The sequence below is a fragment of the Nerophis ophidion genome, linkage group LG01, assembly GCF_033978795.1.
Source record: "Nerophis ophidion isolate RoL-2023_Sa linkage group LG01, RoL_Noph_v1.0, whole genome shotgun sequence".
Lineage (NCBI taxonomy): Eukaryota > Metazoa > Chordata > Actinopteri > Syngnathiformes > Syngnathidae > Nerophis > Nerophis ophidion.
In genome coordinates this window covers 11,175,057-11,200,853 of record NC_084611.1, presented here as the reverse complement: position 1 = coordinate 11,200,853, position 25,797 = coordinate 11,175,057, and the positions used below count along the sequence as shown (strand labels likewise).

General features: G+C 42.2%; 1 protein-coding gene across 2 annotated transcripts in view; it reads left to right on the top strand.

Annotated features, from left to right (window-relative positions):
* smarca2 (SWI/SNF related, matrix associated, actin dependent regulator of chromatin, subfamily a, member 2) overlaps positions 1-25,797 on the top strand; it is a 186,556-nt gene that overhangs the window by 40,353 nt on the left and 120,406 nt on the right. For both annotated transcript variants that reach the window (XM_061895971.1, XM_061895980.1), the window contains exons 10-16: positions 5,978-6,148; positions 6,239-6,292; positions 11,871-12,001; positions 12,129-12,186; positions 15,122-15,213; positions 15,376-15,523; positions 23,914-24,077. In XM_061895971.1, coding sequence (XP_061751955.1) covers positions 5,978-6,148; positions 6,239-6,292; positions 11,871-12,001; positions 12,129-12,186; positions 15,122-15,213; positions 15,376-15,523; positions 23,914-24,077 — 818 coding nt within the window. The remainder of the gene's footprint in view (positions 1-5,977; positions 6,149-6,238; positions 6,293-11,870; positions 12,002-12,128; positions 12,187-15,121; positions 15,214-15,375; positions 15,524-23,913; positions 24,078-25,797) is intronic.

Below are 25,797 nucleotides of genomic sequence, written 5' to 3'. Positions count from 1 at the left end.
TTTGGCCGCTGCCAAGCCCTGGTCTAAGTCAGACCTACATAGAGGTCTTTGTTTCATGTCTCTACGACATTCCTAACAGAAGTTACAAACAGTTTTGTCTGGGTTTTTTCCTAGGGGGCGCTAGAGCGCAATTTTGACTTTTGGGGTTTGTTTTTTTATTAGATGGCAATTTTCGCCAGTCCTGATGTGTGTGTAAAATTTGGTGAGTTTTGAAGCATGTTAAGGGGGTCAAATTACAGATCGGCGTTTCTGGATGTTGTTGATAAATGGCTTTCGCTTTGCATAGTAGAGCTTTAACTTGCACTTTGACGCATTTTAAGGGGGTCAAATTACAGCTCAAAGAGGCAAAAATGACATTTTTTAGGAAACTTTGCGCAGAGGTTCTTGGAAGGCGCTTAAAATCAAAACCGAAGCAGTAATCAAAACTTTGTTGGACAGTTTTAATCAAAAGGGTTCAATCTCTCTCCTGTGCGAGTTTGAAGCCGAAACGACAAACTCACTCGGAGGAGTTTACGTTTGAAAAAGGTGACGGGTTTTTACAAAACTTTTATTTTGAAGGGGTAATTTTTACCTTCCTGTTGATTTTTGCCAAAGGATGTCAATTATCTAAATGTAGGTCTAAGTGAGACCTACATAGAAATTTTTGTTTCATGTCTTTCCGGCATTCCCACCGAAAGTTACAAGCAGTTTTGTCTGTGTTTTCTTCCTCGAAGCAGTTTTTGCTGTGTTTTGATCAAAAATTGCGCAAGAGCGCAATTTTGAGTTTTTTTTTGTTTTTTTTTTTCATTAGATCGCAATTTCTAGCAGTCCTGATGTGTGTGCCAAGTTTGGTGAGTTTTGAAGCATTTTAAAGGGGTCAAATTTCAGCTCAAAGAGGCAAAAATTGAATTTTTTGCGAAAATTTTGTTTTGAAGGGTTTTTTTCCAACTTCTTGTTGATTTTTGCCCTAGAAGATAGAATTATGAAATGTAGGTCTAAGTTAGACCTACGTGACAATTTTTGTTTCATGTCTGTACGACATTCCTAACGGAAGTTACAAGCAGTCTGTTTTTTTTTTTCGTCCTAGGGGGCGCTAGCGCGCAATTTTGATTTTTTCTGGTTTGGCTGCCTAATAAGGTGGGAAGGCATGCCAGACCGATGTGTGTGTCAAATTTGGTGAGTTTTGAAGCATGTTAAGGGGGTCAGATTACAGCGCATAGGTGCGGAATAATAATAAAACACACCAGTTTCAATAGGGTCCTTGGCCCTAATAAAGAATAGTGAACAGGCTGAATAAGTGTACGTTATATGACGCATAAATAACCAACGGAGAAGGTGCCTGGTATGTTAAAGTAACATATTATGGTAAGAGTCATTCAAATAATTATAACATATAGAACATGCCATACGTTTACCAAACAATCTGTCACTCCTAATCCCTAAATCCCATGAAATCTTATACGTCTAGTCTCTTACGTGAATGAGCTAAATTATATAAATATATAGCAGTTAGCATTCCATGACCCACAATGCACTTCTGCCATAACCCTCCCCCGCCAAATTCTTATTGGTTGACGTGTATGTGACGATTGCTGACGTGTGTGTGACGTTTGCTAATATTTTCTTTGTCTCTTCCGCGAATGAGATAAATAACATTATTTGATAATTTACGGTAATGTGTTAACAATTTCACACATAAGTCGCTCCGGAGTATAAGTCGCACCCCTGGCCAAACTATGAAAAACTCTGCGACTTATGGTTCGAAAAATACGGTATCTTTTACGATCTGCATTGAAAGGCATTAATGGATATTTGCCGATCACATAGGGGCCTCACGGTGGCAGAGGGGTTAGTGCGTCTGCCTCACAATACGAAGGTCCTGCAGTCCTGGGTTCAAATCCAGGCTCGGGATCTTTCTGTGTGGAGTTTGCATGTCCTCCCCGTGAATGCGTGGGTTCCCTCCGGGTACTCCGGCTTCCTCCCACTTCCAAAGACATGCACCTGGGGATAGGTTGATTGGCAACACTAAATGGTCCCCTAGTGTGTGAATGTGAGTGTGAATGTTGTCTGTCTATCTGTGTTGGCCCTGCGATGAGGTGGCGACTTGTCCAGGGTGTACCCCGCCTTCCGCCCGATTGTAGCTGAGATAGGCGCCAGCGACCCCAAAAGGGAATAAGCGGTAGAAAATGGATGGATATTTTTCATGGAAGTGGGTCGATACTGATCGATCAGAGCATTCTTAACCCTGTAAGACCCGGACATAGAAATACATGAATAAAATAATATTCAACCTGTCGGATGGTGTTGTAGGGGGGCATTTGGGAATTTTTCATATTTTGATAAGCTTTTATGGAACCATTGTAAAGATACAACATTGGGTGAAAATTCCCTATTAAATGTCTATTCTTGGTGTTGGGTTTTATCAAATACATTTCCCCCAAAAATGCGACTTATACTCCAGTGCAACTTATATATGTTTTTCCCCTTCTTTATTATGCATTTTCGACAGGTGCGACTTGTACTCCGGAGCGACTTATACTCCGAAAAATACTGTACTATTAGCCATAAGTTTGAAAAACAGCTCAAATATAAAAACGTTCATTGCTGTATTTTAAACAACAACTAAAAAAAGTGCATCTATACGTCTGTCAGAAGCGCATTAGCAGCTGGTCGTGCACTTAAACTATTTGATTTAGCTGATTTCTTGTGTAAGCTGGTATAAAGTACTCTCAATCTTTTGACATTACTACCGACAATAACGCCTAACTTTACGACGTGTGCGTCTTCGAACCCGGATTTGGACATTCCTGTATGGAGTGTACTTTTGTGCGTGTGTGGATTTCCTCCCACATTCCAAAAATATTCATGTTAGCATCATCGGAGACTGTAAGTATTCCATAGATAGGAATGTGAGTGTGAATGATTGTCTATCTGTGCCCTGTGATTGGCCATGCTAATTTAAGTTAGCTTGTGTATGAGCTAGTAGTCCATTGTACGTTAACATTGAGCTAGCGGCATTAGAGCTCAACATTTATCCTGGATAATTGTAGTGCTTTTTTCCGTTTATTTCAAACTATCTTATTAATTTAACGTGGTTCATACATGTGTGTGCACTTCATGTGTTTATATAATGTACTTTCTTTAGTGTGGGTTAGTTTTACAGTGACTTCTTTGTGGAGATTATCAACAAAACACTTAATGTTGATTTTTTTCAAATCTAATTAAAGGACTGTTTACATATTCGACAAACTAAATTGTAATATTCATGGAGGGCAGAATAAATTGTAGCCTGTTACCTTTTATAATTAACAATTGAAACTGCATTGAACAAATTCAAAGTCCTTGTGTTAAAGCTGATTGTGATTCTTATTCTGATGATACAAGAAAATAATGTTCATTTTAATATTATTAATGGTAATATTATTAACAAATAATAGTAATATTAGTTTCTATCCATACATACATATTTGTTTAGCCTTTTTAAAGAAAATATATGCATCTTTGCAAATCAAAATGATCATGTCATATATTTGATGATGTCATTTTGACCACGCCCCCACCCTACTTATATAGTGCAAATCTATATATATATATATAAAGGTTTATCAGAAATAGGGATGGATACAGAAACATGGATATCTGATACACTTATCCAATGTATGCGTCATAGTGTTTGCTAATTTAAAACACTTGTCCCCAACAACAACACAACAGATGCAACATCATTAAAATAGGAAAATAAAAGAATAAGGCAAAGATGAGTCGATAATAATGATAATAGTAATAATACAGACAAAGTGAAAACTAGATGAAAGCCAATAATAATAATAACAGACAAAGTGCAGACGAGATAAAAACAAATTAGTAAAAATTTGTAAAAACTAGACATGAAAAAACGATTGTTGCTCAACTAGCCACAATTTAGTTTGTTTTTTGAAAGTAACAAGTGCAGGTATACTTTTCAAAGTGTCAGGTAGAGAGTTTCATAGTTGAGGTCCTTTTTATTGAAAAGGCAGTCTGGGACAAAAGATGTTCTACGCAACAGTTGCCTTTTGACATTGCTCGTGTGCTGGATCCGGTAGTGAAGTGAATTATTAGATTAGATTAGATTAGATAGTACTTTATTTATTCCGTCAGGAGAGTTCCTTCAGGAAAATTACAATTTTCAGCACAATCCCATTCAAGATCAGACAAACATTAAAGGGAGACAGAACAGGATCGCTGACGGGTCTGCCGGCTTCCAGCGCCCCCTACAAAAAAAGATGAGATACAGGTAAACAAGGGGGGGAGAAAAAAATAGAAGATTAAAATAAAATAAAAAAATCGGTCTTAGCCTGGGCCCTGGAGGTGGGGTGCAGACTGAGGCCAAGGGAAAAAAACAACAACTCATAGCCGTAGTACACATCCCTCTTACATGTGTGTAAGAGGGAAACATCAAACATCAAAGAACACAGAGGACATTAAATACATTAAAGCAGCAGATACAACCAGACCCTTCTACATACAGCTATGAATAAAAAGTAAAAGAAACATATCCACTGTGGTGGCCTCTGCGATGTTCCACGCCATCGTCCGCTGGGGTGGAGGGAGGATGGCCAGAGACAGGAGCAGACCCAACAAAGCAACCAAGACAGCCGACTCCACTCTCGGCCAGTGTCCAGTCCGCATGGATGAGCGATGATACGTCCAAGGAGACTGATGTGTCCGATGTAGCGATTTTCTCTAGTGACTCAAAGCGCTTTACATAGTGAAACCCAATAAAAACGAATTAGTAAAAATTAGTAAAAACTGGAGATGGAAACACGATTGTTGCTCAACTAGCCACAATTTAGTTTGTTTTTTGAAAGTAACAAGTGCAGGTATACTTTTCAAAGTGTCAGGTAGAGAGTTTCATAGTTGAGGTCCTTTTTATTGAAAAGGCAGTCTGGGACAAAGGATGTTCTACGCAACAGTTGCCTTTTGACAGTGAAGTGAATTATATTTATATAGTGCTTTTCTCTAGTGACTCAAAGCGCTTTACATAGTGAAACCCAATATCTAAGTTACATTTAAACCAGTGTGGGTGGCACTGGGAGCAGGTGGGTAAAGTGTCTTGCCCAAGGACACAACGGCAGTGACTAGGATGGCGGACGCGGGAATCGAACCTGCAACCCTCAAGTTGCTGGCACGGCCACTCTACCAACCGAGCTATGCCGCCGGTACCACTTTGCAGTCTTGTAATTGGCTTGCAGAGCAATTGGGGAGCAGAGTTATCCAAGCATTTAAAAAGCAGTTTGACTGTATGTAACAAAATAAATTTGGCAAAACTTAATATATTGTATTTGGTTAGAATTTGGCTATGATGATATCGTATACTCTTCTTGTCTAGGATTTTAAGGCGTTATAAAGACACTCAATGGTCTTGGTTGATGACTGGTGTGCCCGGGACCATGTAGTTAAGCAATAAGATATGTGTGAGGGAATCATTGAATTCATAAAAATAAAAGCACAGCTGAGAGTTAAGCTGTTTCTTATCATCTTAAAACAGCCTTCAGGGTTTTACACATTTTCTGTACAGCCAAAATGTTATTGAATTTGACTCTGCTTAAAGAAAAACAACTTACATCTCATCTTGATTGTATCTGTGAAAAATACTTACCAATTACCTTTAGTTTGATCTCTTGCAATATTCAACATTTACAATTCTCTAGGAAGTGATTTTTTTGTGGGCCAAGCCTGATTAAAAAAAAGAAATCGCTCCTTGGGTGCACGTTAGACGCCTCTGCCTTACTTGCAATGCAGTGTGTGTTCATCCTCCATGGTATCTTATTTAGTTTTCATCATGCATACACAAACCTAATAAAATATCAAAAGGTAAACTAATTGACAAGATCTTCTTCACTTTCAGCTTGTTTGTAAATGCATTAAATTCTGGCATTGTGTGATCATCAAGTTGAGCTTAATAATGTAAGTCTCTACCGCAGCGAGTAACCCCTCTGTCAAAATTCCCCAAACCCAGGCCGAGGACGAGGAGGGCTACCGTAAACTGATTGACCAGAAGAAGGACAAGCGCCTGGCGTACTTGCTGCAGCAGACGGACGAGTACGTGGCCAACCTCACCTCCCTCGTGTACGAACACAAAGCCGCGCAGGCCGCCAAGGAGAAGAAGAGGAGGAAGAAGAAGAAGAAGGTAGGGTGTCAATGTCGGACATGACATAGATGGAATTGCATTGTGATCATAGCCCCTGCCGTTGCTCCTAATGTGTTTGTAAATGTCTAGAGAGTGGATGGAGACGTCGGCGAAGGCACCAGTGCTATCGGACCTGACGGAGAAGTAAGTCACTTGGCTGTTTAAGTATTTGTTTGAAACCACATACCGTATTTCCTTGAATAGCCTCCGGGGCGCTAATTAATTTAAAACCTCTTCTCACTCCTGCGCTTATTCAAGGCATGCGGTAAAAGTAAGCTGGCGCTAATAATTTTAAAACCTCTTCTCACCCTTGCGCTTACCAATGGCATGCAGTAAAAAATTGAGTGTGATTAAAAAAAAAAAAAAATTATTCTGCGGCTGCGGCCCGGTGGTTGAGGACCACTGCTCTACAACACGTCATCACGCCCACTTTTACACCATGCTATCTGCGTGCCGGCCGGACGCACGCATTGCGCTCCATCTTATACGAGATTTTTTTTCTATTTTTTTTTTTTTTCTCCCTTGGCCTCTGTCTGCACCTCCTCTCCAGGGCCCAGGCTGAGACCGATTTTTTCATTTCATTTTAATCTTCTACTTTTTTCTCCCATTCCCCCCCTCTTTCTTTACCTGTATCTCATCTTTTTTGTAAGGGGCGCTGGAAGCCGGCGGACCCGTCAGCGATCCTGTTCTGTCTCCCTGTAATGTTTGTCTAAACTTGAATGGGATTGTGCTGAAAATTTAAATTTTCCTGACGGAATAAATAAAGTACTATCTAATCTAATTGCAATGCATACTTGGTCAACAGCCACACCTTTTAAACTGATGGTTGTGATATAAACAACTTTAACACTCTTACTCATAAGCGCCACACTCTGTGAACCCACACCAAACACATTTCTGGAGAACATCGGGTCTGTAACACATTATAAACGCAACATAACAACTACCCACAATGCCATGCATCCATGAGTCTTGCCTACATTATAGACGAGCCACCAACCCCGCCCACCTCAACCGACGCATGGAGAGGGGGGATAGGGGAGGAGGGGGGGGGGGTTGGTTTGGTGCTAGCGGGGTGTATAATATAGCCGGTAAGAGTCATGGATGCATTGCATTCTGGGTAAGTGTTATGTTGCTTTTATAATGTGTTACAGAGCTGATGTTCTCCAGAAATGTGTTTGTTAATCTTGTTTGGTGTGGGTTCACAGTGTTTGGCGCATATTAGTAAGAGTGTTAAAGTTGTTTTATATCACAACCATCAGTGTGAAGATTAAAATAAAATTTAAAAAATCGGTCTTAGCCTAGGCCCTGGAGTAGGGGTGCATACTGAGGCCAAGGGAAAAAAAAAAAAAAATGACGACAGGGGAAGCGTCACTTGTGACGTCACGAATCTGACCCGGCGGTAAAAGTGAGTATGCGCTTATAAATTTGGGTAGCGAGTTTGACCAGGCAGTAATTCAAGGCAGGTGCATATTACATGCCCGGCGGCTATTCAAGGAAATGCGGTATAGGCCGGTCTACAATTATGTTCATAAACCATACTTGCCAACCTTCCCGATTTTCCCGGGAGTTTCCCGAATTTCAGTGCCACTCCCGAAAATCTCCCGGGGCAACCATTCTCCCGGATTTCTCCCGATTTCCACCCGGACAACAATATAGGGGGCGTGCCTTTAGCTTCCTCTCTCACCTGAAAAGGGGACTATTATATATGTCTCCTTTGTCCATAGTTGTATCTATAACCCCTAAAGTAGGCTGGCACGGAGCTATTTCTCTGCGTGTGTTTATTCCAGGCGGCACGTTAATACACTGACACACAACATCCGGATTCCCATCATGCATTGCTTCAAAACTACGGCAAGTAGTAATGTCCAAAATCATAAGAGAGACGAAGCAGAAGAAGGAAGAAGAGACATGGCGACAACGAGTAAGAAGAAGTATGCTTGCAAGTTCCAAAATAATTTTAAAATATAATTTCAGTTCATCCAGGACAGCTCGAAGGGGAAGGGGTAGGTAGTCTGCAAATTTTGTAGTTCAGACTTCTCCATTGAACACGGTGCTCAAACGGATATACTCATTCATGAATTGATTATTTAAATGTAAATATATATATACAAATACTTGAAAATATATACCCACCCCCCGACCCTCTATACTTCTCCCTACGTCCGTGTAAACAGCAGCGTTTTAAAAAGTCATACATTTTACTTTTTGAATCCGATGCTATCGGACATCTCTAGATTTTTTAATAGTGGGTATCAAATCAGAAATACATTTTTTTGTGGAAAAAAAATCCGAGATCATATTTTTAGGCCTATAAATGCCTGCAGAGCGGTAATCCCAGTTTCGATTCTAACTTAATCTTTGCTGATCATACCTGGAAAATCTTGTATCGTGAATCAGCGTTGCCGATTGAGCTGAATTGAAATCAATTTAATTGTGCTTGGTCCACCCAAACAGTAACATGCCTTTTGAATAAAAAAGTAACTTTAAGATAACAAAAATATTATATGTAAAACAGTATGTTAAAAGTACTACAATCAACTACAGTAGTTTTATAATGTAATATAATAGTAATGTACTATTGGAGAGCAGACTTCTTTGGTAGCTCCTTCGAGCTGCTTCTCCGTCAAACACACCATCAGCAGCTTCTCTTCTTTCCACGTCCTTGGTTTGCGTTATTGACTCATTACGCTTCCAATCATGTTGTTTTGAGAGTTTTTTTTCTTTCATTCAGTGAATAATATCCGCCTGCTCTGCCGAGCACTCTGCTTCATACTCACTTTCTTTATTCCGATTGATGGAAAGTTATGTCAATTTATTTGTTATAAGCCAGGGGTAGGGAACATATGGCTCTAGAGCCAGATGTGGCTCTTTTGATGACTGCATCTGGCTCTCTGATAAATCTGACCTGACGTTGCTTAACACGATAAGTAATGAATAATTCCACTTGTAATCACAGTGTTAAAAATAATGTTAAAATTATAAAACATTCTCATGCATTTTTAATCCATCCATCCGTTTTTCTACCGCACCTGTTCAAGAAGTTGCGTTAATGGTAAGAAGTTATTTTTTTTAAATTATTGGTTAGTGTGGGGCTTGCCCTCCTGGGGGTTCTTCAGACCCCCAAGCACCAACATGAGAGCCTGTTTCAGGGTTCCAATATGGTTTTATCTTTCAATAAGTCTCTCAGTTGCTTTCCAGCAATAGTATTTCCAGCCCCAACCCAGTCTCTCCTCCTGGCTGCTGCTTATAACAGAGCGACAGGTGATTAGATAACAAGGCCCAGGTGGGCCGTCTACGCACCTGTCGCTGCAGGCCCGCAGGCCACGCCCCCTCCACAGTTAGCTTCAGAATAACAATGTTATTACAAAGAATAAGAGACCTGTTATACTCTAGAAATGTTGGTCTTACTTAAAAATGCACGTGTTTAGTTGTGTTCAGTGTTAAAAAAAATGATATGGCTCTTATGGAAATATCCATCCATCATCTTCCGCTTATCCGAGGTCGGGTCGCGGGGGCAACAGCCTAAGCAGGGAAACCAGACTTCCCTCTCCCCAGCCACTTCGTCTAGCTCTTCCCGGGGGATCCCGATGCGTTCCCAGGCCAGCCGGGAGACATAGTCTTCCCAACGTGTCCTGGGTCTTCCCCGTGGCCTCCTACCGGTTGGACGTGCCCTAAACACCTCCCTAGGGAGGCGTTCGGGTGGCATCCTGACCGGATGCCCGAACCACCTCATCTGGTTCCTCTCGATGTGAAGGAGCAGCGGCTTTACTTTGAGTTCCTCCCGGATGACAGAGCTTCTCACCCTATCTCTAAGGGAGAGGAAACTCATTTCGGCCGCTTGTACCCGTGATCTTATCCTTTCGGTCATGACCCAAAGCTCATGACCATAGGTGAGGATGGGAACGTAGATCGACCGGTAAATTGAGAGCTTTGCCTTCCGGCTCAGCTCCTTCTTCACCACAACGGATCGGTACAACATCCGCATTACTGAAGACGCCGCACCGATCCGCCTGTCGATCTCACGATCCACTCTTCCCTCACTCGTGAACAAGACTCCTAGGTACTTGAACTCCTCCACTTGGGGCAGGGTCTCCTCCCCAACCTTGAGATGGCACTCCACCCTTTTCCGGGCGAGAACCATGGACTCGGACTTGGAGGTGCTGATTCTCATTTCGGTCACTTCACACTCGGCTGCGAACCGATCCAGCGAGAGCTGAAGATCCCGGTCAGATGAAGCCATCAGGACCACATCATCTGCAAAAAGCAGAGACCTAATCCTGCGGTCACCAAACCGGAACCCCTCAACGCCTTGACTGCGCCTAGAAATTCTGTCCATAAAAGTTATGAACAGAATCGGTGACAAAGGACAGCCTTGGCGGAGTCCAACCCTCACTGGAAACGTGTCCGACTTACTGCCAGCAATGCGGACCAAGCTCTGACACTGATCATACAGGGAGCGGACCGCCACAATAAGACAGTCCGATACCCCATACTCTCTGAGCACTCCCCACAGGACTTCCCGAGGGACACGGTCGAATGCCTTCTCCAAGTCCACAAAGCACATGTAGACTGGTTGGGCAAACTCCCATGCACCCTCAAGAACCCTGCCGAGAGTATAGAGCTGGTCCACAGTTCCACGACCAGGACGAAAACCACACTGTTCCTCCTGAATCCGAGGTTCGACCATCCGGCGTAGCCTCCTCTCCAGTAAACCTGAATAAACCTTACCGGGAAGGCTGAGGAGTGTGATCCCACGATAGTTGGAACACACCCTCCGGTCCCCCTTCTTAAAGAGAGGAACTACCACCCCGGTCTGCCAATCCAGAGGTACCGCCCCCGATGTCCACGCGATGCTGCAAAGTCTTATGGAAATATGTTTTAAAATATTTGGCTTTTTGGCTCTCTCAGCCAAAAAGGTTCCCGACCCCTGTTATAAGCTAATCCCCTCGAGTAAGACCAGTTGTTTTGGACGGATTTGCTGTGCCAACTTGGAGAATTTAAGGCATTCGTTAAGATGGTAGTAAGATCCCACAAACAGTAAATGTTGATGTTTAAGACGAAGTAATGCGTGTGACTTACAAACCAAGCAAAATAAGCTGTCAGTTTCTTCGTCTCCTTGGCGAGCAATTTTACTCCGCTTTTTATTGTTTCAGCACTGTTTACCTTTAGCATTGTCTGTAGAGACCCAGCAAGAAGCAAGTAAACAGTTTTATAATCAAGATGTATTATTTGTCTACAGTTTAAACGGAGCACCAGTGAGGATAAAGAAACGAGTGTATCTTAATCCAAGACTGCATTGTTGTCCATTGTCCATGTAATAGCTGTCATTGCACTGAGGCACACCTTCTATCATCAAGCTTCCACTACAGCTTTGAAATTGTCGTCTCAGTCTGTGTTGTTTGCAGCCGTGCAAGCGGCAAAAGATCAATCTCCTCTTCCGTGCAGAATTCATCTAGATTAGTTCGACCACGCCGACACTGGAACAAGCGGGGAAACATAATAATGGATGGATTAAAGTAGGTTGCATGGGCTGTTCAGAGGAAGCGCGAATAGATACAAGAGGAGGCAGCACGCAGGCTAAGTGTCCTTCACCTCGTTATGGAAAAAAAAAAAAAACATGAACTCCACAGATGAAAGACGTGTCTGTCTCGAGTGGAACAATGCGCTCGGTCGTCTTACGTAATCCTTTTTCTCCTTGCCGTGTGTTTTTGTCCTGCAGCTTATGGATGAAAGCAGCCAGATGAGCGAACTGCCCGTCAAAGTCATTCAGACGGAGACGGGGAAAGTTTTACAGGGAACAGATGCTCCCAAGTCCAGCCAGCTGGAGGCGTGGCTTGAGATGAACCCCGGGTGAGGAAGGCAATGAAATATCAAGCCTTTTGTTTCTATTACCGCCAATTTCTGGATCATGGAACTGTTTTAGAAAAAGAACACAACACTGTCAACGATTGATTATTGACCTTTTCCCTGCATCCAGGTACGAAGTGGCGCCTCGGTCGGATAGTGAGGAGAGCGGCTCTGAATTTGAGGAGGAGGTACCTGACAAATTCATTCCACATTGGTGTACTTTGGCCCCAACATCTAGCATGTAATCATTGAAATGGCTTTAATTTTTGCAGCGCCACACAGAAAAAAAACTATTTTAGTTTTAGTTTATTATTTCTTCGGTCAACTGTCAACAAAATAAACACATGGATGTATGTACATTCATAAATTGTGTGAATTATATTTATATAGCGCTTTTCTCTAGTGACTCAAAGCGCTTTTACATAGTGAAACCCAATATCTAAGTTACATTTAAACCAGTGTGGGTGGCACTGGGAGCAGGTGGGTAAAGTGTCTTGCCCAAGGACCCAACGGCAGTGACTAGGATGGCGGAAGCGGGAATCGAACCTGCAACCCTCAAGTTGCTGGCACGGCCGCTCTACCAACCGAGCTATGCCGCCCAAATAAATTACAAAACAAATGTTGCAGACCGAAAGGGTTTAGGCTGAAGTTGAACACTTATTGCACCTAACCCTGTACACAAAGTCAAGTACAAGATGAGCTTCCAAAAAATATTCACATCATTGTATAAATACAAGTGGTGGGCAAGTTAATGCGTTAATTTCGAGTTAACTCATCAATCTATTAACGCCGACAACTATTTTATCGCACATTTGCGTATGTTGTTTACATGCTTTTATTTTGTTAACGCCTTTTCTTAATAAGATGGCGACGCCCGGACCGGCTTCGGCGTCGAGGGGCTCTTGGTAAAGATGGAACATTTGGCAAAAAATACCGGACAATTCTGCAAATTTCATGGCTGGCTTACAGCGTGGTCACTCCGGGATCACTTACGACCGCCAGACAATTCTGGATGTGGATAAATCGGGCCGTTTTGGACTGAATGACGCCTGCTTGCTAGACCGGCTAGCTAGCATGGGAATACTTTGCCGGCTACATCCGGCGGCCTGTGAAGTGGCGGAGTATATGTGTTGTCTGTCTATTTATGAATAATGCAGACGAGGAGTGTTGGCTGAGTTCTTAACGTTTGCTTTCAGAGCGTGCATATCACAACATACAAGATGCCGTCATGGCAACACACAACCCATACCGGGCTACCGCGCATGATCGTCACTCCTGTTGCATGCTGGGTAGGGTAGTTCTTTTATTCCCTGGCTCATAACATCACAATATAGTACCATGTATATGATGCGTTCAGTTTATCAAAGCACCAAGCAAACAATCGGAAAATTCCCGTCATATCAATTCCTAGATATGGTCATAATTATTTTAAGTGCACTACGCAGAATAAACACAACATTATTAATATTGCTACTACGGATAATTTGATCAAAAATTACCTAAAACAGCCCACTACCTATAATATAGGTTTTTTAAACATAAGATCCCTGATAAAAAAAAAAAATTCTGCTATTACCTCAGAAATTGCCTGTTCGGATGTTATGATTGTGGCTCAGAGATTTGTATGTAGATTATATTTATTTTCCATGAAAAACAGGATAACTTAAATACCCTGGCAGTGGCAATAAGCTTAAATGTTTGTATTTACATTTTTGGAGTTGATTTTCATAAAATATGCTATTTAACTGCTACTGTTTAACAAGGACTGATTTAAATTGTGTTTGCACAACAAATGTTTTGGCGCTTTTGTTCATGTGGGAGAATATTCCAATAAAGGTGCACTACACACTACTTTTGAATTCATTATTGGGCTTTGCGTATACAATGCGGTTAATCGCGATTAATCGGATAAATTGTGCGATTAACTTCGATTACAATTTTTAATCGTTGCCCAGCCCTAATAAATACACAAAATAAATACTGTTCAATTACATACACAGTAAAGGCATGTGAAATATCCTTGTACACATGTTAAACCTTTGCTCCAATTATATACTATATACCAGTGGTTCTCAAATGGGGGTAGGTGTACCCCTGGGGGTACTTGAAGGTATGCCAAGGCGTACGTGAGATTTTCTAAAAATATTCTAAAAATAGCAACAATTCAAAAATCCTTTATAAATGTATTTATTAAATAATACTTCAACAAAATATGAATGTAAGTTCATAAACTGTGAAAAGAATGCAACAATGCAATATTCGGTGTTGACAGCTCCATTTTTTGTGGACATGTTCCGTAAATATTGATGTTAAAGTTTCATTTTTTTGTCAATGTTTAGAATTAAGTTCATGAATCTAGATGGATCTCTGTTACAATCCCCAAAAGAGGGCACTTTAAGTTGATGATTACTTCTATGTGTAGAAATCTTTATTTATAATTGAATCAGTTGTTTATTTTTCAACGAGTTTTTAGTTATTTTTTTATATCTTTTTTTTCCCAAATAGTTCAAGAAAGACCACTACAAATGGGGAATATTTTGCACTGTTATACAATTTAATAAATCAGAAACTGATGACATAGTGCTGTATTTTACTTCTTTATCTCTTTTTTTCAACCAAAGATGCTTTGCTCTGATTAAGGGGTGCTTGAATTAAAAAAAAAAAAGTTCAAAGAGGGTACATCACTGAAACCAGGTTGAGAACCACTGCTATATACAAGCTCGGTTGGTAAAGTGGCCGTGCCAGCAACTTGAGGGTTGCAGGTTCGATTCTGGCTTCCGCTATCCTAGTCACTGCCGTTGTGTCCTTGGGCAAGACACTTTGCCCACCTGCTTCCAGTGCCACCCACACTGGTTTGAATGTAACTTAGATATTGGGTTTCACTATGTAAAGCGCTTTGAGTCACCAGAAAAAAGCGCTATATAAATATAATTCACTTAATTCACAATTATACTTCCATTATATTGATATCCCACATCCACAGTAAAATCTCACTATGATCCACTAGGGGGCAGTAGCTGTCCACACTTCACTACTCTGGTTTTCTTCTCCCGTCCTCATCAGTTCTGATTCTATGAGATGTTGCGCTTGTGTGTCATCAAACTTTTTATTTCGTTTCACAAGGAGGAAGAGGAGGCGACCAAAGCAGAAAGCGAGGAGAAGACCATAAGCAAAGGGGAGGGAGGATGCGGGACGGCGTCCAAGCATATTATTGAGTACTGTTATTTACCTTCCATTTCTTCTAGCACATTTTATGACGCCTTATTTTGTGTTGAATAATTTGCATTGGATAGTAAATCTACACTCCTATATTGACTTTTTATAGTACTGTCCTTTAAAAAGATATAGTGCAATAAAGATCTCGCTCACGTCTGCAGGTCGGTCAAGCAGGATGTGGATGACGAGTACAGCGTCCCGACGGGCCAGACCAGCTCTCAGTCTTATTACGGTGTGGCTCATGCTGTCATCGAGAGGGTGGAGAAGCAGGCGTCTCTCCTGATCAACGGCACACTCAAACATTACCAGGTAAACTTTCGTCAGGAACACCGCACAGTCTCTATGCGAGCAGACATCTCAAAGTGGAGTCCGTCCCGGCCTATCATAAGTGTGACATGAATCGCTATGACCCAATCACATCACTGGCTCAAAAAATTTAAACATTTAATTACCCTAACTTGTAAAACACCACAGAGGGCTAACTAATGTCATTAGTGGTTTAAAAGAAGTGAAGTGAATTATATTTATTTGCATTTTAAGTAGGTAGGTTGGTCTTTATTGTCATTGCAACAAGTACAACGAAACTTTGTTTTCAGCACAAACCTGTTCAAGATTAGACAAACAGTGTACAGGGTTACAGAACAAGAACGCTGATGGGTCGCCATAAGGCGCCCCGTAAAAGATGGGAAAAAGGTAAATGCTGGGGAAGGATGAGTAAAAAAATACAATCCAGACTGGGCTCCTAGAGATGTCCGATAATGGCTTTTTTGCTGAAATCCCATATTCCGATATTGTCCCACTCTTAATTATTAACTCATACCGATTTAGTTATCAACTATACCGGGGCGGTGTAGCTCGGTTGGTAGAGTGGCCGTGCCAGCAACTTAAGGGGTTGCAGGTTCGATCCCCGCTTCCGCCATCCTAGACACTGCCGTTGTGTCCTTGGGCATGACACTTTACCCACCTGCTCCCAGTGCCACCCAATCAATCAATGAATCAATCAAGGTTTATTTATATAGCCCTAAATCACAAATGTCTCAAAGGACTGTACAAATCATTACGACTGCAACATCCTCGGAAGAACCCACAAAAGGGCAAGGAAAACTCACCCAGTGGCCAGGGAGAATTCACACCCAGCGGGACACCAGTGACAATGCTGACTATGAGAAACCTTGGAGAGGACCTCAAATGTGGGCAACCTCGCCCCTCTAGGGGACCGAAAGCAATGGATGTCGAGCGGGTCTAACATGATACTGTGAAAGTTCAATCCATAGTGGCTCCAACACAGCCGCGAGAGTTCAGTTCAAAGCGGATCCAAGACAGCAGCGAGAGTCCCGTCCACAGGAAATCATCCCAAGCGGAGGCGGATCAGCATCGTAGAGATGTCCCCAACCGATACACAGGCGAGCGGTCCGTCCTGGGTCCCGACGAGCGGTCCATCCTGGGTCTCGACTCTGGACAGCAAGTACTTCATCCATGGTCATCGGACCGGACCCCCTCCACAAGGGAGGGGGGGACATAGGAGAAAAAGAAAAGAAGCGGCAGATCAACTGGTCTAAAAAGGAGGTCTATTTAAAGGCTAGAGTATACAAATGAGTTTTAAAGTGAGACTTAAATGCTTCTACTGAGGTAGCATCTCGAACTGTTACCGGGAGGGCATTCCAGAGTACTGGAGCCCGAACGAAAAACGCTCTATAGCCCGCAGAATTCTTTTGGGCTTTGGGAATCACTAATAAGCCGGAGTCTTTTGAACGCAGATTTCTTGCCGGGACATACTGTATGGTACAATACAAATGTAATTTAGATATTGGTAGAAAGTGGATGGATGGATGGATGGGTTTAACTATATAAAAGCGCTTTGAGTCACTAGAGAAAAAGCGCTATATAAATATAATTCATTTCACTTCACTTCATATATACAGTCATGGAATTAACACATTATTATGCCTAATTTTGTTGTGATGCCCCGCTGGATGCATTAGATAGATAGTTAGATTGATAGATAGATAGAAAGAAAGATAGAACTTTATTGCGATAGATAGATAGATAGATATAACTATTGATTCCTTTAGGAGAGTTAAATTAAAATTCCAGCGGCTGTGTACAGCATTGACATTGAATTTAAAAAGTAAATTAAAGCTGCAAGCAGCGATTGGCGGGACCGTGTATTAATTGCCATCTTTTAAGTTAAGTTAAGTTAAAGTACCAATGATTGTCACTTTGTATCGAAGAGGGCATTGTAAACTTCCTGTTGATTTTAGCTGGGGGTTGTCAGTGTATGAATTATAGGTCTAAGTGAGACCTACATAGAAGTTTTGTTTCATGTGTCTTTGACATTCCTACTGGGAGTTAGAGGCACTTTTGTCCTAGCAGGGTGCCGCCATCTTGAGACTAATGTCATGTTATTCTATTCTGTGTTATATGTTGCACGATTTCGCCAGGTAAAATTCCTAGTTTGTGAACCCGTTCTCAAACAATGGCAATAAAAACTTTTCTGATTCTGATAGAAAATGGATGGACAAAAAAAAATGTTTAAAACAAAGGCTCATGTGGTTTTATGGAAGATGACCCTGACTGTGATGTAGGCTGCCAGTGCACTCTTTTGATGGCGATATCGGAGTTATAGTCACAAAGAAGTAAACAGTCACAGCGCGCTCCGCAGGGGGCTGTGCTGTTTCGAGTGGAGCAAACAGTGTTAGAGAAAGTCTTATTTTTTTTTTTTTTTAGCTTTTGCCATGGGCAAACATCGTTGTTTTACAGAGTGCTGCAAGGCAGATGATGTGCGTGTTGCCCACTGCTGATCTGCCAGGCCAGAAGAGTGGACACGCACGTTAAAGGGGATCTTTGCAACTTCCAAACATACTTTCCATTAAATTTTGCCCACTTTCTGTTCCGATCATGTAAGCTACGCCCTCCAGAACGCATGCACGGACACATTGTAGGGTTTACACTACATGATCGTGGTGGCTTACTACGGCAAAATAAAAGCCGCCACATCATAAAAATGAGGGGTTTTATATTGTATGAATGGGTATACAGTAAAAAGTATGGTATATTATTTGTGCACTACCGACTAGTGACGCACTAAAAATTTGGCCAGCTTTGATGCACACAATCGTTTGGAGTGGATGCAGCATGTCTGCGACGTAGACGTGAAAAAAATATCGGACATATACTCAGAAATACCAATTTACAAAATGTGCAATGTGCAAATATGAAGAGGACAGTTACCGCTTTAAAGGAGAGAAAAATACAGCCGGATCGGCAGCGCCAAGCAAGTGTGACGTCAGGCTCGCCACAGCTCTAACTGTGCGTTGCAGACATCTAGCAACTGAAGTAAAGGGTCTCTAAACACGAGTAAAGTCTCCGATAAAGCTGCTGGATTTGTTGCTCGTCGTTTTTAATAAAGAAAAAGTCACTAAAAAGACTATATACGTCAAAGCGGCAACAGTTGGAAAATAGAGCAAAAACAATGTTCGTACTAATTCATAATAATAATAATACATTTTATTTGGTATAGCGCTTTTCAAGGTACTCGACGCTTTACAGGATAAAAATTATAATATAAAACAGTTCAAAGTAATAATACATAACACTGGAAATAGGACTGGTCGACGTTGCCTTTTTTTAATATTGCGATATTTTAGGCCATATCGCGATATACGATATATATTACGATATTTTGCCTTGGCCTTGAATGAACACTTGATGCATATAATCACAGAAGTATGACGATTCTATGTGTACACATTAAAACATTCTTCTTCAAGCTACTGCATTAATATATGCTACTTTTAAACTTTCATGCAGAGAGGGAAATCACAACTAAGTCAATTGACCAAAACTGTATTTATTAAAGTTATAAAGCAGTGGCACAAACATTCAAGTCATTTCCAAAACATAAACTGCAAGATTGTCAGAGACATTTTAAATGTCAAAAAAGAGCTGCATAATAGGAAATCAAATAGTATTCGTCCTTCACTATGTGGTATGTTACTAAGGTTATGACATGTTCTTCATTCTCTAGCGAGTGACTTTACAAATGATGCTACTTATTAGCAGTAATGCTACTTTTTATAGCAACGCTTTTTACCCCCACACTTGAAAAATTACGGTTGCCTGTTCGACATATTCCCACTTGGAAGCCGAACCACCGGCAGACAATGGAAACCCTGCTGTTTCTCTTGAGAATTATTTATTCCTTCATTTTTTACCAGATCCGCACCATCTCTCTCTCGTACGGCTACGTTAGCCACGGCGCTACCTCTCTGCTGGGCGATGGCGTGTATGTGACGTATGACGTGACAGTTTGTGACGAATGTGCGCCTGCTTGTCTGCGAGGAGACACAGGAAAGAGCGTGGAGAGCCTGAAGTGTACGCCAGCAGCTAAAAGTCCTGCGTGAGAACATATACTCGAATATTACGATATAGTCATTTTCAAACCCGCGATATATCGTATATATCGCCCAGCCCTGACTGGAAATATAAAAGCAGTACATAGTAATAATACATAATAACAGAGGTGGCGACTTGTCCTGGGTGTACCCTGCCTTAAACCCAAATGCAGCCTAGATAGGATCCAGCGACCCCAAAAGGGACAAGCGGTAGAAAAAGGATAAATGAATGGAACACAGGACATTTACGAGACGTTTAAACTAGTGCGTTTGTCAGTGAATAGTTCCGTGTAATGGAGAGCACAAACAAAGTGCAACTGCAAAAAATACACCATGGGACCAAAGAAAGTTGCGAGTGCCAGAAGGTGAGAAGCACCGTTGAATTCAAGGAAGAACTAGTAGCATATAATGAAAGTGGTGTCCATATGGCGTCAATAAAATAGAAAATGATGGATAAGTTGATTACTATAGCAATATGGTTGTCAAAAGGTCCTGGGTTCGATTTTAATAGCTGGTGTGGTCTTTCTGTGTGGAGTTTGCATGTTCTCAAACTCCCACCTTCAAAGACATGAACACTAAATTGGCCCTCGAGTGTCAATGTCTGTCTATCTCTGTTGGCCCCCGTGATGAGGTGGCGACTTTTCCAGGCTGTACCCCCCCTCTACCCGAATGCAGCTGAGATAGGCCCCAGCATGCCCCGCCGGTCCTGGAGCCCTTTGGTCTTGTGGGTACCATCTGAAGCGTTTTTAATCAAGATGAACGTGACTTTAATTAGGTTCATGAATGGCATTCCCTGGCAGAGCATAATGGCCGACGTTGGATGCAAATGAGGAGAAGGTTATCAAAATAGCTTATAGTCAGATGCAAACAAATAGCCCAGATTTGCTTTTAAATGTACGTATAACTAGGGTTGGGCGATATTATCGCTATACACGATATATCGCGGGTTTGTCTCTGTGCGATATAGAAAATGACTATATGATATTCGAGTATACATTCTCACGCAGTTGATTTTAGCTGCGGGCATTATACTACAAGCTCTTTTCGCTCTTTCCTGTGTCTCCTTCTCACAGACAAGTGCACCTTCTTACATACGTCACATACGTATAAGCCCTCGCGGCGCAGAGAGGTAGCAGCATGGGTAAAGTTAGCTGTGATGCTAGCAGAGCCGTGCGAGTGGTAATATGAGAGAAAAAAGGTGCGAATGAAGGAAGAATTCATTCCAAGGGGTCACACCGTCGAGGCATGATGTCTCCAAGGTTCCAAAACATAGTCAAAAAAACGGAAAATAACAGAGCTGAGACCCGGTGTTTGTAATGTGTTGAAAATGAAAATGGTGGGTGTGTTACCTCGGCGACGTCACATTCTGAAGTCATCGCCTCCAGCGTGATAAACAGAAAGGCGTTTAATTCGCCAAAATTCACCCATTTAGAGTTCGGAAATCGGTTTAAAAAAAATATGGTCTTTTTTCTGCACCATCAAGGTATATATTGACGCTTACATAGGTCTGGTGATAATGTTCCCCTTTAAAGTGCTTAGGACCTGATTGTGGAGCCATCAAGAAGGGAAGCGTATGCAAACATTGCGGTTAAAGCAAAAGTAAAAAAATTGGGATAATTGTGGGTTCTTCCGAGGATGTTGTAGTCGTAATGATTTGTGCAGTCCTTTGAGACATTTGTGATTTGGGGCTATATAAATAAACATTGATTGATTGATTGATTGATAAGTCTGTGTCAAAAACTGCTGCAATGCCACGAACACTTGCACAATTTTACAACAATAAACTCCCCTCTCGTAGTGAAATATTGGTTAAAAAATGAAAATATCCTCGAAGCGGGTGCTGGACTGAATTACCGTAAATTCCGGACTATAAGCTGCTACTTTTTCCTGTGCTTTGAACCTTGTGTCATATAAAACGGTGCGGTTAATTTATGGATTTAAATGGCCATAATGTTTTGTGTTAAACAGTTTTCATTAAAACGAAGTAAAAACACTGAAATGGTGTGTTGTTGGTTCTGCTTTGGCGTCATTTTTTAGACGGGTTTGCCCACTGCAGGTGCTGCAGGTTGAAAATGTACTTCCTGTTTTAATGCCTTGAATACGAAGTAAAACCGTCCGTAGCGTTTTCTACTCGAAAGGATTCTTCATTCATCACTCCAAGCAACGTTTGCAATTTTTACTAGTTGACATAAGCAATTCATATTTACTAAACCAGGGGTCCCAGACACGCGCACACGGCCCACGAGACGTTATTGTGCAGCCCCCACCTTAATATGAAAGTTTAATGTTAGTGCGGCCTGCGAGTTTTACATGAATGGCGCTTGACAGTGTTGTGTGCGGAGCTGAAGGAATCTACCAATCACATTGTGGTATGTGACTCTCGAGGTCCGAACTTTGACGTCACTTGTGTGATGCAAGCAGAGAAACGTTTTGCCGCTTTTCTACTAGACACGCACGCGCTCTTCCTCCCTCCCTCGCTCGCCCGCCTGCTCTCTCTCTCACTCTATCACTGTGTGTGTGTGTGTCTCCCTCTCCCGGCGCCGCTGTGAACAGTCCAGGCCGGGGATTCGAGCCGACCAGTAGCTTCCGAAGCACTCCGCCAAAGGACCGAGCGACAATACAAAACTGTGGTGCACTGGACGCAAGCGCTGATACTCCGGCAGAGAGTCGTTGGGCGGATCGGGCGTGTAACACGTCAGTCGTGATGTTAGCCTGTTGCTACCGTACCTGTAAACTCTATGGGGAGTAACGCCCAAACCCCGTTGGCTCCTGACTGAGACGATTTTTGTTATTTGGGTCCAAAATGGCTCTTTCAACGTTCTGGTTGCCTACCCCTGCGTTAGTGGAAAAGCGGTAAATGAGTGAAAGCGACAGGAACATAGCCATGGAGACGAGGATTTTCTCACGTGCCTGCCTGCAGTCAGACCGCGACACCTGTCCGTCAGTAATAACAGTCCCCGATAAACTGGACCAATTCAAACCGTTATTTTTTTTTTAATCAATATTGTTTAATTTGCATTGCCTCACATTACTTAATTCTAGTTTTTTTCATTTATAGTTTGGATTTTATTTTGTGTTAAAAATAAAAATAAAGACATTTATTTTTTTATTTTTTTAAGAAAGCTTTTCTTACGGCCCAGCCTCATCCAGTGGCCCCCAGGTAGTTTTTTTTTTCGAGACCCCTGGTCTAATGACTACCAAACAGTGAGGGTATCTGATTTACCTGTAAGTATTTTGGCCACAACCCACATGGAGTGCCAGATATATAATTTACAATCATTTGAAAATAAGGACAACATCAAGGTGTTGACACTTACCAGTAAAAAAATATTTGTAAAATCAACAGTTCTATCCGTGTAAAGTTGTGTGAAATCCGTCCGAAATATCACAATCCTTTGACGGATGGTGCCTATGTGATTGACATGTGCTTCACAGCTTGTGTAATGTAATCCTAGTACCTTTTCTGTAGCGTAGGAGGGTGTGATGGTTGTTGTTTAAACTCAAAAATGGAACTTGCTAGTAAGAATTCTGTTCCACGCGCAGTAGCTCTGATTTATGGTGTGCCAGACCTCTGCTGCCATATGGGGGGAGGCTCCTGGGAGAAACAGAGATTTCCACCCTCACAATAATTGAATGAGAAGTACACGGCGCAGACGTTTGCGACAAAAACTCACAAAAGCTCCGTACTTAAACGGAATCATCGCCGTGTTTTGATCATCGTACCCTAAAATTCTTCTGTAATGATCTGAGCAGCCAGGCGTCGAGCAACATGTACTTTGTAATTGGCGGCTTGTCCTGCTGCGAGCTGACATTGTGCCCTGGCCTTATCCGCCCCTGCTACTGTATCTGCTCGTTGTCTCAGTGGGGGCCGCACACGGCGGCGCTCACTTCATTACGTGACCACGCTTGAGTTACTTTCAATATGAAATGCCAAAAGTGGCAAAGAGATAAAAGTTCCCTGTTGAGGTAAAAATAAACTTTTGACATCTCGCAGGCAAACGGCATCCACAGAGGCCGAGGCTACACATCAAAGCTGCCTTTCATTACCAAAATTAGCTTTTTCCATTCTCGTAGCTTGTTGTTGCGTTGCAAGATACGGAGCGCCACATGATTTATTCATTATGCATGCGAGTCATCAGGGAGGAGAAGAGATTTGCTCCAATTTGCGATTCAAGATTGCCTCCCTTTTGAAACGCCGCTTGAAATATTGTGTTTGCTCCACACGTGTTCAGCATGGCCTCAAAACAACACAGCGGTGTTTAGGTTTGAGAGTGTTAACACGTTTTTTTTTTTTCCCCCATCTAGATCCAGGGTCTGGAGTGGATGGTGTCGCTGTACAACAACAACTTGAACGGCATCCTGGCTGATGAGATGGGCCTCGGCAAGACCATCCAAACCATCGCCCTTATCACCTACCTGATGGAGCACAAGAGGCTCAACGGCCCCTATCTCATCATCGTCCCTCTCTCGTCAGTAACCTCTTTAATATGGCTTTTGTTGCGCAGCATTGTGAAATGACTAAATGTGTTTATTTGTTTGTAAAGGTAAGTGATGTGAACAATGTTTGGCACAAAACAAGATTAGACGCTTAACTGGGGTTTAGGTTGGTAGGTAGGTCTTTATTATTGCAACAAGTACAACAACATTTTTGTTTACAGCACAAACCCGTTCAAGATTAGACAAACAAACAGTGTACAGGCTTACAGAACAGGAAGGCTGATGGGTCGCCACGAGGCGCCCTGTAAAAGACGGGAAAAGGTAAAACTCCGGGGAAGAAAAGGAGTAAAAAAAAATACAATCTAGACTGGGTTCCTAAGGGGGGCCTAGTCTGGAGTGGGAAAAAAACCTCTGTGCAGTGCACACATAAACACGTTACATTTAATCACGACAAACTCGCAATAGAGGGGAGGGGAGTTGGGGCCCTGGAAGGCGACTGCTGCTTTGAAGCGCTGCCATCCGACCATCACCCGAGGGGAAAAGCGGTGGGGTGGGGTGTTTGTGTGCGTGTATGCCCAATTGTCTTGGGTGAGATGGTGTAATTTTATTTAGAATGAGGCCAATCTGCGAAAGTTCGACTCCAGGTGTCGTTGAGGAGGGAGGGAGGTCAAAAGCGTCTCATTGAGGTGTCCTCGGGGGTGTTTTCAGAACACCCTGGTCCTGTTTCCACAGCGTCAAGGCCGTTCGAAGGAGTCAAATCGTAGCTTAAGAATATTTGTTTTCCGCTAGCAGACAAAAAACAATGACTTGTCTGGTCTATTCGTCCATGCTGGGTGCTCTCAAATTCAATTCAATTATCCTTTTCAGCAAGCTTCTCCATGATGTGATCCATCTTGCGATTCAGTTCAGAAATCGCCGCAGTCTGTGTTCCCACAGCCCTGCCCAAACCATCCATTGCGACGAATAGCCTTTGGGCTCCTTGAGTGGCTGCCATCGTCTTACGAATTTGACGATACACCAGAGCATTGCCCAGCCCAATCAGCAAGTGCCTCGCGATCACGGTTCCAAATAGGTAGATTCATTCATTCATTCATTTTTTTATTTATCTCCTTCATTGATGTGCATTTTGAACGATACATAATTATACCTCAATTATACAATTTAAATTCACACAACAGTGCCTGAAAAAGAGCAGGATGAAGAAAATCTTATAATTTCCTGCCCCCTTTGACATAATACATTACCTTACTTCATGAATATCATTTAAACCGACACATATATCCAAATGTCTTCCACGTCCCCTGATGGAAAAGACTCAGAAGCACACGATTCTCCATTTGACCCAGGAATCTCTCACGTACCCCGCAACAATGGTTCCATCAGGGCAGCCAGGTTCCCCCGAACCTCTTTTCCTCGTCAAAAAGATTTTGTCAAATGCGTCGAGACTCCAGCTGATCATATCCATGCCTGATGTTTAGATTTCAAGACAGCGCAAAGGAAAAGGCTTCAAAAAAGTTCAGACAAAACAAAAACAAAGGAAGCAAGCTGGGAGAAGAGGAAGCGGAAAAAAATGTGGCCGCCCTCACCAAAGGCAAGACAGAAAGATTGATTGATTAAAACTTTTATATTAGTAGATTGCACAGTACAGTACATATTCCGTACGATTGACCACTAAATGGTAACACCCGAATAAGTTTTTCAACTTGTTTTAGTCGGGGTCCACGTTAATCAATTGATGGTAAATTCATGGTG